The sequence below is a fragment of the Athene cunicularia genome, assembly GCF_003259725.1.
Source record: "Athene cunicularia isolate RWA chromosome 9 unlocalized genomic scaffold, athCun1 chr9_part1, whole genome shotgun sequence".
Classification (NCBI taxonomy): Eukaryota; Metazoa; Chordata; class Aves; order Strigiformes; family Strigidae; genus Athene; species Athene cunicularia.
In genome coordinates this window covers 11,040,018-11,054,180 of record NW_020799110.1, presented here as the reverse complement: position 1 = coordinate 11,054,180, position 14,163 = coordinate 11,040,018, and the positions used below count along the sequence as shown (strand labels likewise).

The window sequence follows — 14,163 nt, the reverse complement described above, 5'->3', positions numbered from 1 at the left end:
CCCCAGCCCCGCTGCCCCCTCACCCCCTGACAGTGACTTTGGATGAAGCGGCTCAATAGCCACAGCTGGCCGTGGTTGCCTGGACATGGCACACTCGCCACGGGGGCTGATGTTGGGCACCTCATTCCCCTCTGTCGAGAGGCACAGTGAACTTCCCTGCCAAACTCTGCCTCAGTTTCCCCCTCTACAGATGGGCTCTGGGCAATGCTGGCATTGCCAAAGGCTGGGCTGGCCCCCAAAGGGCTCCTGGCCCCTCTGAGGCACCTACGGAGGGGACTCAGAGCAGCTATATTTATCTTGAGTGAAGATGCCCACCTGGGGTGGGGGGGGTTACCCCTGCGGACCCTCCGGATGCCCAGTCCCCCACATGGCCCCAGCTCTGATCTTGACTCCAGATGCAGAGAAGACCCCCGGTTACTGGAACAAAGGGGCCAGGAGGAGGCTGGAGCTGGCCCTGGCATTGCAGCCGGCAGCACGGCGAGCCAAAAACATCATCCTCTTCCTGGGTGACGGTGAGTCCCCCCAGGTCCCAGCCAGGCCTCGTGGCAGTGGGGCTGCACAGCAGCCAAGGGATGTGGCTGGTGAGAAGGGGCCGGTGCAAGTCCCATCCTCCCTGGCTGAGCCTGGGCAGTGCCTGGGGAGGGCAGGACTGTCCCTGGTCCCAGCCCCCTGCCACCCCACGGCTCTGCCATGCCCACAGGCATGGGGCTGCCTACCGTGTCGGCGGCTCGGATCTACAAGGGGCAGCTGGCCGGTGGCTCAGGCGAGGACAGTGTCCTGGCCATGGAGACCTTCCCCCATGTGGCCCTGGCCAAGGTGAGTGGGGCAGTGCTGGGAGGGGGAGGGGGGGGGGGGGCTGCTGACCCCACCCAAAACCCCACTGGCTCCTGCTTGCCCCCAGACCTACACCATCGACCGGCAGGTGCCCGACAGCGCTGGCACGGGCACAGCCTACCTCTGTGGGGTGAAGACCAATGCCAAGACTCTAGGGCTGAGCGGGGCGGCCGTCTACGGCAAATGTCGCACCGCCTTTGGCAATGAGGTGGACTCCATCCTGCACCGGGCCAGGCTGGCGGGTACGGGGAGCAGCGGGCAACCCTGTTGGGGAGGCTGGCGTGGCATGGCCATTCCTGCCGTGCAGGCCTGGGTGGGTTTGCTATAAGCCCTTGCCCGCACTTGCAGGCAAGTCAGTGGGCATCGTGACAACCACGCGGGTGCAGCACGCATCCCCCGGGGCAGCCTATGCCCACTCGGCCAGCCGGAGCTGGTATGCTGATGCCGACATGCCCAAGGAGGCCTTGCGGGATGGCTGCAAGGACATTGCCTACCAGCTGGTGCACAACACGGACATCAACGTGAGCTGGGAAGCGGGCATGGGATGGGGGGTACACTGGGGACATTGGGAGGGTCTGCTGAGCTCCCCGGCAGGTGATCCTGGGCGGTGGGCGGATGTACATGACCCCCAAGCGGACCCCGGACCCTGAGTACCCGGAGGACCCAGCTCAGAACGGCACCAGGAAGGACGGACTCGACTTGATTGCCAAATGGCTGAGTGCCAAGCAGGTAACACGCCAGGATAGAGGGGACGTGACACCAGGCATGGGGCATGTGCCATTGGCACCGACTCTGTTCTCGCTGGCAGGATGCCTGCTACGTCTGGGACAAGAAGGGCCTGGACGCAGTGAAGGATGACTCTGTGAGCCACCTGATGGGTAAAAGCACCACCAGCAATGCCTCCTCCTCCTCCTCCTCCCTGCTCTGGGTGCACTGGCAGGGGTGTGAAGCAGCCCCAGCATGGACCCCTCCTACCCTGCTCCCCCAGGTCTCTTCGAGCCAAAGGACATGAAGTACGAGCTGAACCGCAATGCCTCCACGGATCCCTCCATTGTGGAGATGACGGAAAAGGCCATTCGCATCCTGCGCAGGAACCCCAACGGCTTCTTCCTCTTTGTGGAAGATGAGTAGCCCCAAACGGGCAGCATGGCTGGGGCTGGGGTGGGATGTGGGTCCGGGGAGCGGGTGGGCATCCCAGGGCACCAGGGAGAGGGTGATGACTGTGTTCCCTGTGCAGGTGGCAGGATCGACCATGGCCACCACAGCGGCCGGGCCAAGCAGGCGCTGATGGAGGCCGTCATGCTGGACCGGGCAGTGGCACGGGCAGGCGAACTCACCTCCCCCTCTGACACCTTGACCGTGGTGACAGCTGATCACTCCCATGTCTTCACCTTTGGAGGCAACACGCTGCGTGGCACCTCCATCTTTGGTGGGTGTCAGAGAGGGACAGCAAACATCCCTGTTCCCAGCTCCTCCTTTTGCTCCTGCCAGAGGCTGAGCTGGCCAAGGTGGGGAGCAGGGGAGAGGTAGCAGGCTGGGATGGGGGTGACAGTGTCTGCCTGTGCCAGGGCTGGCCCCCAAGAAAGCCAAGGACAAGCGAGCCTACACCAGCATCCTCTATGGCAACGGTCCTGGCTACAGCATCCGCTCAGGGGGCCGCCCGGCCGCCAGCCTCCCCGCTGCAGGTATGAGTCTGCTGGGGATGGGGCCCAGCAGTGCAGGAGAGGTTTACAGGGAGCCCACCCAGACCTGCACGGCAGGAATGGCTGGGGGGCACAGGGTGGCTGGGGGCAGCGTCCCACGGGCATGGCCGCTGGGGTTGTACGGGGTCCTGGTGCCACCAGGTTGCTCAGGAGTCACTTGAGCAGGAATCACCCTGACACCAAGGTGATGGCAGCTGCCCCCCCATCCCTGCGATGGGCAGGGGAGCCTGCTGTCCTCAGCCCCATTTCTACTGCCCCCTGCAGAGGACAAGGACTACAAGCAGCAGGCAGCGGTGCCCCTGGAGACGGAGACCCACAGCGGGGAGGATGTGGTGGTGCTGGCCCAGGGCCCCATGGCCCACCTCTTCCATGGGGTGCAGGAGCAACACTATATCGCCCATGCCATGGCCTATGCCGCCTGCCTCGAGCCCTATGCCACTGAACCCGGCTGCAGGTCAGCCCGAAGGGCCTCCCATGGCACCCAGTACTCCCCACAACCACTGCTTACTCTTCTGGCCCTCTGCATGGCTGCCCATATGGTGGGGGCCTGAGAGACGCCAGCTGAGCCCCACTTCAACCTGAGCTACCTGGCCCTCCCTGAGCCACCTCATCAAGTGGCTTGGCAACCAGGTCCCCACTGTGGCCAGGATCAAAGATGCAATAAAACATGGGTTGTTTGTCTCCATCTGCCGTGCGGGGGTTTGCAGCAGTGGTTGCCTTCTAAGGTGCTGCCCCCTGCCTCTGCTTCCCCAGGTGGTCGTGGCTCCTAGTTCCCTGCTGGGCCCAGCGCTGGAGGCATTGGGGTGCAGGGGGTGATGAAAGGAGGGTTAGGGGAGGCCATGTCCCCCAAGCTTTGCCAAGCTGGGGCACAGTACATGAAGGTTGGTACCTTCCTGGCAAGGGCTGAGCAAGGAGCAGAGTTTTAGTCCACATCCGTGGATTTATTGCTCAGGAAAGCACTGGGCAGAGCCCAGGGCTGCTAAGTTCAGTAGTGACCCAGGTGCTCCCAATACCCCTGTTGCCCTGGGTCTGATGCTCAGCGCTGCCTGTGGCACCCTGGGCCAGGGCATCCCCGTTCCCGGCACTGAAACCGGGGCAGACAGTGATGCCTGCCAGGCATTGCCCGTCCTCTTGCCCTCTGCATCTCTTTGTGCTCCAAGACCATCCATCCCCCAGCAGCAATAAGGTGCCAAGGAAGTGCCAGCAGCCCAGCCCCATGGCCTTTGTGCCAGTTGCCTGGCAGAACAGCAGGATATCATCAGAAACATGCCAAACTCCTCCACACACCCTGCAAGGGCTGATCCTGGTCCAAAGTCTCTCCCCAGATCTGCTAGAGTCACGGACACTGTCAGCGGCACTGGGCTACCGGCTCTCACCATGCAGCTCCTGGCACCCTTCACCCTCTGTCTGGGCCTCTGGGTAGGGCTCAGCACTGCTGCCATCCCAGGTGGGGACACGGATGGGGATGGGTGCCTGGGGAAGTGCAGGCAAGGCACCAGCCTGGGTTTGGGGAGGGGACCAGGGGCTGCCCAGCTCTGCAAGGGTTAATGGGGGTTACCCCTGGTTTCATGGGGTCCTTGAGCGAGTTTTCCCCCATGGAGTCAGGTTCCTGCTTGTTTCTGGGCTGGAGGGAGGTCTGGGGGTAGTGACTGTAGTCTCCACCCTCCCCCTGCCATGGACTTGGCCCATCTCACCTGTCAGATAACTCCCCATCATGTCCAGTTTTGCTGCTCCCCTCCTTGCCTGCCCCAGAACCCCCGGGCTGGGCAGTGGGTCTAAGCTACCCCTACTCCAAAACAGCACTCTGACCCTCTCTGTCCATGTCAGAGCATGGGGATGCCCAGGGAACAAGAACCCCTGGGATGTGGGTGCCCCAGGGGTGTGGGTGATGGTGAGCTGGGACTGATGGGTGCTACCCTGTCCCAGTGGAGGAAGAGAAGCCAGCCTTCTGGAACAAGCAGGCAGCTGCAGCCATTGAGGCCTCCTTCAAGATCCAGCCCAGGATAAACCAAGCCAAAAACCTCATCCTCTTCCTCGGGGATGGTGAGTCCCGCTGGCACCCACAGAGGGCAGGCTGCATGACCAGTGCCCCATGGAGCAGCATGCGGGGAGGGCACCTGGTCCAGAGGATGACTGGGACCCTCTCTCCTCACCCAGGATTTGGGATCTCCACCATCACGGCCACCCGCATCCTGAAGGGGCAGGAGCAGGGGAAGCTGGGCCCTGAGACTCCCCTCGCCCTGGATGCTTTCCCCTACGTGGCTCTCTCCAAGGTACCTCCCCACCGTGCTGGGCATGGGCCAGGATGACACTGGCCATGGGGCCATGGTGACGCCCATGGGGCTGCTGACACAGCAGCACCCCAGGGATGTACGTATGGGGTGCAAGGGGTCCCTGCCATCCCACACTTGTCCTTGGGTGAGCGAATGAATGTAGCAAGGGGGGCTGGGCGGGGAGAGCACCCCATTGGGTGCCTCTGCCAACCATCCCCTGCCCTGAGCCCGGTGTGTGACCTTGGCAGACATACAACGTGGACCGGCAGGTCCCCGACAGCGCGGGGACAGCCACAGCCTACCTCTGCGGGGTGAAGGGCAACTACCAGACCGTGGGACTGAGTGCAGCCGCCCGCCACTCGCAGTGCAACACCACGACAGGCAACGAGGTGATCTCAGTGCTGGAGCGAGCCCGCAAAGCTGGTAAGAGAGGGCGCAGGGCTGGGGGGCAACCCTGTGGGTCAAGGGATGTCACACTGGGGGCTGCCCCCCACGAACATCCTAGGGCTTGATGATGGGGGACCCCATGTCGCCCTTTGTGGGGCCTGATGGATGGGGGGTGGCAGGAAAGGCGGTGGGCATCGTGACGACAACACGGGTGCAGCATGCATCGCCCTCGGGGACCTACGCCCACGTGGTGAACCGCGACTGGTACGCGGATGCCAGCATGCCCACGTATGCCCTCAACCAGGGCTGCAAGGACATCGCCTGGCAGCTGGTCCACAACGTCGACATCAACGTGAGTACCTGTGCGTGGGAAGGGGGGCAGCAGGGCCAGACCCCCCCAGGCACCCCCACTAACACTGCACCTGTCTCAACCCCTCCAGGTGATCCTGGGGGGTGGTCGGAAATACATGACCCCCATGGGGACACCGGACCCTGAGTATCCCACCTATGAAACGGCGAAGGGGATTCGCAAGGACGGGAATAACCTCATTAACATGTGGCTGGAGTCACGGAGGGTGAGTGACGCTGTGGGGACAGTTCTCTGCCCACTGCCCCCAGGCATGGGGCCAGCACCCACTAACCCCCTGTGGGATTTGCCCACAGGGTGCCCGCTATGTCTGGAACAGGACAGAGATGCTGGCTGCCGCTGCCGATCCTAGTGTGAATTATTTGATGGGTAACAAATGTCCCATGTGCCAGGACCTGACAGCCAGCGGGACACATGCAGGCACTGAGGCTGTTCCCAACACGTCCCCTCCCAGGTCTCTTTGAACCCTCAGACATGAAGTACAACCTGATGCGTAACACCACCCTGGACCCGTCTCTCACAGAGATGATGGAGGCAGCCATCACCATCCTGAGCAGGAACTCCAATGGCTTCTACCTCTTTGTGGAAGATAAGTTGGGGCCGGTGCCCCTGGGGTGGGCAAGAAGGGGGCTCCCAAATCCCAAGGTGGGAAAAAGAGTTGGGGGTGCTGCCATCAATCCCCAGCCCACCGCGGGTGCCCGTCTGCAGGCGGCAGGATCGACCACGGCCACCACGATGGTGCAGCCCATAAGGCGCTGACAGAGGCGGTGGAGTTTGACCGGGCCATCGAGCGGGCGGGTGCCCTGACAGACGAGGCACAGACCCTCACCGTTGTCACCGCTGACCACTCGCACGTGTTCTCCTTCGGGGGCTATACCCTGCGTGGCTCCTCCATCTTTGGTAGGGCTCTGCCCAGCCACGAGAAGGGCACAGCTCTGTGCTGGGCATTGTCAGCTCCAGGTCACCCTGGCTGTGGCCAGAGGTGTAATACTGGGGTTTCTTGGCTGATCCCCTCCTCCATCAACCTCTCCCCAGGTCTGGCCCCCAAGAAAGCCTCTGACAAAAAGAACTACACGTCCATCCTCTATGGGAACGGTCCAGGCTACCCGGGCACCAGCAGGACCGATGTGGACAATGACAAAGCTGGTGAGAGCGCAGGGTCCATGGCTGGGTGGTGGGATGGGGCTGGGGGCCACCACTGCTTCCCTCACCCCTTCTCCTCCCTCCCCAGAGCAGTACGAATACTTGCAGCAAGCGGCCGTGCCCCTCAGCTCAGAGACCCACGGTGGCGAGGATGTGGCCATCCTGGCCAAGGGCCCCATGGCCCACCTCTTCCATGGGGTGCAGGAGCAGACCTATGTGGCCCACGCCATGGCCTATGCCGCCTGCCTCGAGCCCTACACTGCCTGTCGCCAGCGGGGCTCTGCCCCCAGCGCCCATGCCACCCCCCTGGCGCTGCTCCTGCCCACCCTTCTCCTGCCCCTCTTCCACTGACCCCACGGCCCACGGGTGCTGCCAGAACCACGTCCCCCGCTCCCCGCGGCTGTGGCACCTACAGGTGGGTGACAGATTTTGAAGCATCCCTGGTCTGGATGCAGCAGCTGCAGGGCATGGGGCAGGCCCTACGTCACCCATATGGGGTGCTCGTGTTTAATAAATGTGGAGTGTGAGGCTTGTGGGGCAGGCGTGTCGGTGGTGTGTGGGTGCCCATGCTGTGCGGGCAGGGCTGGTCGTGCTGCCTGCTGCTGCCCATCCCACCAGCCCCTTGCACCCACCTGGCATATCCAGTGCTTTATTGACCAGAAACAGCAACAAAAAATACAGCGGGTGTCCATGTCCCTGCGCTCCCGGGGCCGGTTGGCATCACCCAGCCCCAGGCTCTGCCGGCTCTGCCCACCCACTGGCAGGGCTGATGCGGGGACAGGATGGAGCTGGCATGGGGGATTCCAGGGAGGGCAGCGGGCAGGGGGAGGCTTTTGGTGTGGGGCAGCCCCACGGTGTCTCTGGTTCACTCTCCCTGCCTTGACTAGTGCTGGAATGAATGTGGTAGGGCTGGGTGAAGAAACTGGGGTGGTGGACAGAGGAGGAGGCACACAGGTGCCTGGGTGTGCCCTCATTCCTCTGTGGGGACTCAGGGCCCCCCCAGTGCACAGGGCAAGGCATAAGAAAGGGATGGGTAGGAGGCAGATGCCTCTGGGAAAGAGCTCATGCCCACCCCAAGTGTGTCCCCACTGCCTCCACCCCTCCAGTGAGTGCCTGTCTTTGGGGTGGTGACCCCCTGTATCACTAGGGGGTGCCCCCTTTGCCTGGGGCGTAGGAGGGGGAGATGGGCGGAGGTGGAGAGCAGGTGCAGGGTGGCACTCGGGCAGGGATGAGGATGGGGGGTGCCAGCCTGCCAGGGAGGGAATCGGCCTCACCACACCGAGCACTTGTGTGCCGGGTTCATGGGCGAGTTCTTGGGGCAGTGGAAAACCCGTCCGAACTCCTCAAACTGCGAGACGCTGCCCAGGACCCTGCCGGGAGAGGAGGGGGGCAAGTCAGAGCTGTGCACCTCCTTCCCCACCACCACTGCTGCCATGCACCCCACTTGGGACACCTGCTTACCCCATCTCCTGCCCCAGGATGCCTACCCAAAACCTTCTGGTGCCAGCACCCCAAAGGGTGTCCACCCCACTTTGCCCTGGGGAAGGCTGGCACCCACCGTCCCCCCCCCATTTCGTGGCCAGCCAGTACCTGTAGTGCTCCGGGGCGTGCTTGTCCGTCAGCACCTGCAGGTAGATGGACTGGGATCGCCGCTTGATGCACCAGTTCTGCAGGGGAGAAGGGTTCCCGTGGGTGAGCCGGAGGGGACACGCCGGGTCCTGGCACCCACCAGGCCATGACAGCCCTTCTGGCTGTTGAGGCACGAGGGCAGCAATGCCCTGGTTGTGCTTATTGCAGTCTCCTGGGAGCCTGTGCATGTGCTACGGGTGGGGTGGGAGAGCACAGAGTCATGGCTGTTATTGCAGGGTCTCCTGGGGCTGTGCGCTGCCTGGCTGCAGGGTCTCCTGGAAGTCTGGGGTCATGTGCATTTGTTACCGTGGGGTCTCTGGAGGTGATGGGGGACACACATTTGTTACTGTGGGGTCTCTGGAGGTGATGGGGGACACACATTTGTTACTGTGGGGTCTCTGGAGGTGATGGGGGACACACATTTGTTACTGTGGGGTCCCCAGGAGCAGCAGAGCAGTGCAGGGTGCTCCTTGCAGGGCTGAGCCCCATACCCTGAGCCCAGGACTTGCTGATGCAGCCAGGCAGGCTTGGCTCCTGGCTATGGGGTCCTGGCTATGAGCATCAGGGCTCCCACTCTGTCCCTCAGGGCCACCAGCCCCACACAAGGTGACCCCCCCCTTGCCCCAGTATGTGCCATGTGTGGGGAGGGCAAGGACTCACCTGGGCAAAGGCAATGAAGAAGAGCTGATCGTGTGTGTACTTCAGGTGGTGCAGTGGGTGCTCGGGGCCGTGCTCCCGCACCCACTTCTGGTAGGCCTGGAGAACAAAGGGTGCCCTCAGCATGGCCTGGGCACCCCCCAAACCTGCCCCGAACCCCACCAGGAACCAGCAAGCAGGATCATGCCTACTTCTTGCTGCAGGGCACAAGGTGGGTCCGGGGTGGGGGTGGGACACTTACATAGTAGGCGAGTTTGAGCCCCCCCATGTCAGCTATGTTCTCCCCCAGTGTGTGTTTTCCATTCACCTGCCAAGAGAGGAGAGACAACGGAGTAAGCAGAGATGCTCCCCCCCCGAGGCAGGCAGCTCCCCCTCCCCACCCTGGCACCGAGGCTGTGCTTCAGTTGCCGCCACCCCATGCCCTGAGAAATTTCCCAGCTGAGCTGAGGTGTGATGAGCTGTCGGGTCTCGGGGCTGGGCAGGGCAGAGCCGTGCTCTCCTGCAGGCACCAGCCCCCAGCAACAGAGCAGCAGGGACCCTGCCGTGAGGCAGCGTGTGCCAGGGCGTTGCCTGGCAGGCAAGGGGGGGGCCTCACCCGCTGGTTGTAGACGGTGAAGTTGTCATAGAGGTTGACGATACACTGTGCCTTCTTCAGGAACTTGCTGTATGATCGCTCCGTCCACCAGTGCACCAGGTTCCCATGTCGGTCGTACTGTCCCCCTGCCAAGGCACCCGCCACCACCCGTAGTCCCAAGGGACCCAGGCGTCCTGCCTGGCTGCCCCCAGCCCACCCATCTCCCCCCTGGCATGAGGGGTGGGGGGGTCTCTCACCCCAGTCGTCGTAGCCATGGGTCAGCTCATGCCCAATGATGGTGCCAATCCCACCATAATTCAGTGACCTGTTGGACGGGTAGCAGAAGTGAGAGGGTAGAGGGCACAGTGCTGGCAGGGGTGGAGGTGACCCCAGGACCTGGCACCCCCATACCCTGCCTGGCACCCCCTGGCCATGCCCCAGCCCCACACTCACTGTGGGAACTCGGGGTCGTAGAGGGTGGGCTGCAGGATGCCAGCGGGGAACACTGGGGACACAGAAGAGAATTGCAGGTGGGGGGCACTCTGCCCTGTACCCACCCACAGCATCACCGGGTGCCAGGGGACCCTGTGCCATGGCCGCCACCCCAGGCCCTCGACGCACCCCCCTCAAACCCTGGGGGGAATGGGCAATGCCTCACCCATCTGGTTCTTGTTGGGCAGGTAGTAGGCGTTCAGCGCCTGGGGAGGCAGCAGCCACCTGCGAGGAGAGACAGCGGTGCCAGACTGTGGGGGCACCAGGGGGGCATGGAAATGCCACCCCTTTGCACAGCTGGGGAGACAGGGGGGCATTCCTGGCTTGCCCTTTGCCCTCCTGCCTGCACCCTGTGGGGTACAACCAGGCATGGGCATGGGGGGCATTGGTGGGGCCATGCTGTGCCCCCCATGCCCCCTCCCAAGCCAGGGGATACCCACGCAGATTTGTCCACCTCCTGCCGGATCTTCTTCACTGAGAGCCTGATGCTGAAGGCAATGCTGTTGAGGATGTTCTTGAAGTAGGTCTTCTCGTCTACCTCAAACTGGTGGGGCACAGCCACGTCAGGGTGGGGTTCCAGCTCCAAATGCCAACCCCAGGAGTGTGGTGAGCAGGGCTGGGGTGTCCTCCCACCCCAGTGAGCCTTGGGGTCAGAGGGTCATAGCCAGGGGTTGGATGTGGCATGAGTGTGTCCTCATGTCCCATTCTGTGTGCCCACATGGGCAGCTGCATCTCCATCACCTCTGTGGGGTCTCCCCCATGCTGGCACCCCCAGGCCTTACTGAGGATGGGGTTGAGCTTCGGGGGGTGCGATATGGGGAAGGAGACATCATCCCAGACCTCAGGGACAGTATGGCACTGTGGCTGTTGTCGTGTGAGTGGTGGGCACAATGGTCTACCAGGAGGTGGCTTGTTTTGGAGTGACATCTCCCCATCCTTGTCTCTGCAGACCCTGAGGCAGATGTGGGGACCATCTCCCCTCTGCATGTGCCCACACCCCATGTGGCCCTGGGCCACCCCTTGCCTCATACTCCTTGTCAATGGCCTCCGGCTTCAGTAGGAAATCAGGGTACCCAATCATCACCATCATGTACCGGAGCTGTGGGCAAAATGAGTGGTGGGGTCAGGCCCCAACCCCATGTGCCCCTGGGATGTGGTGGGGACAAAGGCCTTTGTCCAGGCTGGGGGCTGCTACCTTGGCCCTGGCTGCTCTCCGTGTCTCCTCATCCATCCAGTCCAGCTCGTCCAGGCGCTGATCCAGGATGTATTTGATGTCTTCCACCAGCTGTTGCACCTATGATGGGTCATGGCAGGCGCTGGCACGGTGCTCTCACCACCTGTCACTCCACCAGACAACCCTCGGTGGGGTGCTGGGTGGTGGTAGGCACCTTGGCAAGGTGACAGGAGGGACACGGTGGCTTCATGCCCACAGGCAGCATTACCTACCTTGGCTTTGCTGGCAGAGGAGAAGTGCTCCTCAACAAAGAGGGCACCCAAGGCCATGCCAAAGTGCTTATTGGCCTGGCTCAGGCAGATCTTGCCAGGCTCAAGCTGCTTCTCGTTGCCCTCCATCTCCTTGGAGAGCTCGTGGATGGCGTCACGGAACGGTGTGGAGAGGTGCTCACTCAGCACCACCACGATGCGCCACAGCATGTAGTTGTGAAGGATCCTGGTGATGGGGGCCAGGATCAGGCCCCCCCACTGGGCACATCCCCAGGCACACAAGGAGGCTGAGGAGCATGTGCCAGGGTGGGGCCACCCCTTCTCAGGGACCAGGCAGGCCACGAGGGTGGCCGTGGCCTGTGGGGACACAGGGTGGGCTGGCACTGTGTCCCTCCCTGCCGGGTGCTGAGCTGGTGACCTCCAGCATGGAGGGGCTCGGCAGGTGGCCAGGCACAACCAGGGTGCTGCGGCAGTGCCTTCTCCCAGGAGTTTCCCGGGATCTCTGTGCCCAGCCTGGCCTCCCCAGGATGGGAGGGGACACCAGCTGCAGCCGCCCTGTGCCCACCTCCGTTGACAACCCCCTACCAGGCTGGGGAAGGTGCCGGGGGCACAGGGGGTGCCAGCCCCCCTCACCTGCTGGGCGTCACGCGGATGAGGTCGGACACCTTGTGCATGTAGTCGGTGGCCAGCAGCACCACCTCCTCCTCCTCCGAGAAGTTGTCATGGAAGATGCGGTCCAGCAAGCGCTTCCACTTGAGCTGCCAGGGTGGGAATTGTCAGGGGGGCACAGGGACCCCCCTCCATGCCACCCTGGAGGGAACCCCTTCCAGGTTTTTCAGCCTTCCACCACCCCTCCCCACCCAGAAGAGTGCTGGGTGGATTCATCACCCTCAAGTGAACTTATCTGGCGGGGCAGTGAAGGCATGGAGGAGGAGGACAGAGACAAGTGTGGGGCCAGGGCAGATGGGGGATGTGGGGTGCCAGGCTGGGTGCCAGGGGTACTCACCGTGGGGGTGATGCGCTGCAGCTCGCCGAGGGTCACTTTGTGGTACATGCTGCTGACATCCCTCCGCACGTCATCGTACTCGGACACTGTGATCTGCACGAGGTGGGCACAGTTGTCACCATCCCGCTGCCCGCTGTGGGGTGGCACAGGGATGGGGCACAGGGACAGGGCACAGGGACAGGGAAAGAGGGGTTACTGACCCACATCCCTCCTGGCTCCCTGTCCTGAGAACTCTCTGCTGCCAGTGAGACCCTGAGGGCTGGTCATGGAGTCTGCATGGAGTTGGGGTACCCGAGTGCTGGGCACCAGGGTCCCCCAGGGCTGAGACTGAGGTCCCCAAAAGCTGGGCGTGGAGTCCTCAAGGGCCTGGAGTGGGTTGACAGGGCTGGACATGGGGATCCCCAATGGTTGTCCCGAGGGCTGGGACTCAGGGTTCTCAAGGTGTTGGGGCTGGGGTCCCTGAGGATCTGCCATGGGGTCCTCAAGGGGCTGGGAACCCCAAGGGCTGGGCGTGGAGGTTCCTGAGGGGATTGGGATGGCATTCCTTAGGACCAGGCATGGAGGTCCCCAAAGATCTGTAACTGGTACGTCCAAGGGCTGGGCAGGGGCACCCCAAAGCCCAGGGTGGGCATCCCCCTCACATTGGCGAGGTGCTGCTCCAGCTGCAGGATCTCCTGGGCCTTCTGCTCCACATGCTCGGCCCCCAGGAGGTTGAGCAGCCGCTCCATGAACACCCGGTATGCAGCCAGGATCTGTGCCAAGGGAAGGGATGCTGAGTGCCACCCCGCACCGCCCTGTGGGCACTCCAGCCCCTGGCACAGTTGACAGTGGGGTGCCCGCTGTCTGCCACCCCATGCTGCGTGCTGGCCCCTCTCCTGGTGTCCCCATGGCACCAGTGGCCACCCCCTCACCTTCTCGCTCTCCTCATCCTGCCCCAGGTAGAGGGTCCGTTCAGGCAGAGTCAGTCCGTCCTGGTCGATCTGAGGGAAGAGATGGGAGCACCGGGTGAGGAGAGGGAGGGGGGGCTGTGCTGGGCAAGGCACCCCTCCGCTTCCCCCAGATTACAGGGTGCCCCTGGTGACTGGGGGCCATGGGGTGGCAGCACGAGAGGTCAGTCCCAGGCATGGACAGATCCTGTGCCTCAGTTTCCCTGCTAGAGGGTGCTGGAGCTGCAGTGGGCAGCGTGCGATGGCTGGGAGTGCTGACCCGAGGGCAAGCTCCTGCCTGGCACACAGACTGCCCCATAGCCTGCCCCATGGTGGCCCCACACCTGCCCCACAGCTGTGCCCACTCTGTGGGGAGCTGCAGGGATGAGCCACGCTTCACGGACACCCCCCGCACCCTCACCCCCCGCTCTCCTGTAGCCACAGGCACAGCCTCTAACACACACATACACACACACGCGTGAACACCGTTGCACAGACCAGTGTACATCCACACACACCTGTAACTCACCCCATGACACACACCAATGCGTGCTCACCCCTCCTTACACACCTACGCACACACCATCTATTTTACCCCCCATGCACACACACACACACACACACACACACACACACACAAACACGTACCCTCCCCTTTTCTCTCTGGCTCCCCCCCGCCGTGTCCCACCCCGCAGCCCCCCCTCCAAGCGCACAGCCGCAGCTCTGCCC

At 63.1% G+C, this 14,163-nt stretch overlaps 2 protein-coding genes and 1 long non-coding RNA gene across 6 annotated transcripts in view; 1 reads left to right on the top strand and 2 right to left on the bottom strand.

Moving 5' to 3' along the window:
- The first annotated feature begins 400 nt into the window (after window positions 1–400).
- Window positions 401–7,368, top strand: ALPI (alkaline phosphatase, intestinal). Of its 4 annotated transcripts, XM_026854642.1 has the most exons (19): window positions 401–512; window positions 701–816; window positions 902–1,076; window positions 1,183–1,355; window positions 1,429–1,563; window positions 1,643–1,712; window positions 1,823–1,957; window positions 2,072–2,263; window positions 2,403–2,519; window positions 4,464–4,580; window positions 4,695–4,810; window positions 5,059–5,233; window positions 5,377–5,549; window positions 5,638–5,772; window positions 5,861–5,933; window positions 6,019–6,153; window positions 6,273–6,464; window positions 6,600–6,710; window positions 6,796–7,368. In XM_026854642.1, exons 2-19 carry the CDS (start codon window positions 703–705, stop codon window positions 7,056–7,058), a joined length of 2,601 nt encoding a protein of 866 aa, XP_026710443.1. In that variant the 5' UTR covers window positions 401–512; window positions 701–702; the 3' UTR covers window positions 7,059–7,368. The 4 variants fall into 4 exon arrangements, with proteins under 4 accessions (XP_026710443.1, XP_026710442.1, XP_026710444.1 ...); XM_026854641.1 differs by lacking the exon at window positions 401–512 and having other exon boundaries at window positions 691–816; XM_026854643.1 differs by lacking the exons at window positions 401–512; window positions 701–816; window positions 902–1,076; ... (2 more) ...; window positions 1,643–1,712; window positions 1,823–1,957 and adding an exon at window positions 3,852–3,984 and having other exon boundaries at window positions 2,095–2,263.
- The window catches only part of LOC113483250, a 16,888-nt gene continuing 6,486 nt past the window's right edge, over window positions 3,762–14,163 (bottom strand). Inside the window, exons 2-3 of the long non-coding RNA XR_003398996.1 lie at window positions 3,821–3,825; window positions 3,762–3,773 (exon numbers count right to left, since the gene is read on the bottom strand). This is a non-coding gene — a long non-coding RNA (uncharacterized LOC113483250). The remainder of the gene's footprint in view (window positions 3,774–3,820; window positions 3,826–14,163) is intronic.
- The window catches only part of ECEL1 (endothelin converting enzyme like 1), an 8,479-nt gene continuing 1,676 nt past the window's right edge, over window positions 7,361–14,163 (bottom strand). The window contains exons 2-17 of the mRNA XM_026854645.1: window positions 13,420–13,488; window positions 13,150–13,260; window positions 12,509–12,601; window positions 12,136–12,260; window positions 11,506–11,728; window positions 11,255–11,353; window positions 11,084–11,158; window positions 10,500–10,603; window positions 10,226–10,284; window positions 10,021–10,072; window positions 9,825–9,892; window positions 9,589–9,713; window positions 9,235–9,300; window positions 8,997–9,092; window positions 8,298–8,374; window positions 7,361–8,077 (exon numbers count right to left, since the gene is read on the bottom strand). Coding sequence (XP_026710446.1) covers window positions 7,978–8,077; window positions 8,298–8,374; window positions 8,997–9,092; window positions 9,235–9,300; window positions 9,589–9,713; window positions 9,825–9,892; window positions 10,021–10,072; window positions 10,226–10,284; window positions 10,500–10,603; window positions 11,084–11,158; window positions 11,255–11,353; window positions 11,506–11,728; window positions 12,136–12,260; window positions 12,509–12,601; window positions 13,150–13,260; window positions 13,420–13,488 — 1,542 coding nt within the window. The 3' untranslated portion in view covers window positions 7,361–7,977. The remainder of the gene's footprint in view (window positions 8,078–8,297; window positions 8,375–8,996; window positions 9,093–9,234; window positions 9,301–9,588; window positions 9,714–9,824; window positions 9,893–10,020; window positions 10,073–10,225; window positions 10,285–10,499; window positions 10,604–11,083; window positions 11,159–11,254; window positions 11,354–11,505; window positions 11,729–12,135; window positions 12,261–12,508; window positions 12,602–13,149; window positions 13,261–13,419; window positions 13,489–14,163) is intronic.

Bases quoted from the DNA above. Each gene is read 5' to 3' on its own strand.
- ALPI (XM_026854641.1), top strand. From the start codon at position 691: ATGCCCACAGGCATGGGGCTGCCTACCGTGTCGGCGGCTCGGATCTAC. The intron at 4,811-5,058 runs GTACCTCCCCAC...TGACCTTGGCAG, and splicing joins CCTACGTGGCTCTCTCCAAG to ACATACAACGTGGACCGGCA. The intron at 5,550-5,637 runs GTGAGTACCTGT...CAACCCCTCCAG, and splicing joins TCCACAACGTCGACATCAAC to GTGATCCTGGGGGGTGGTCG.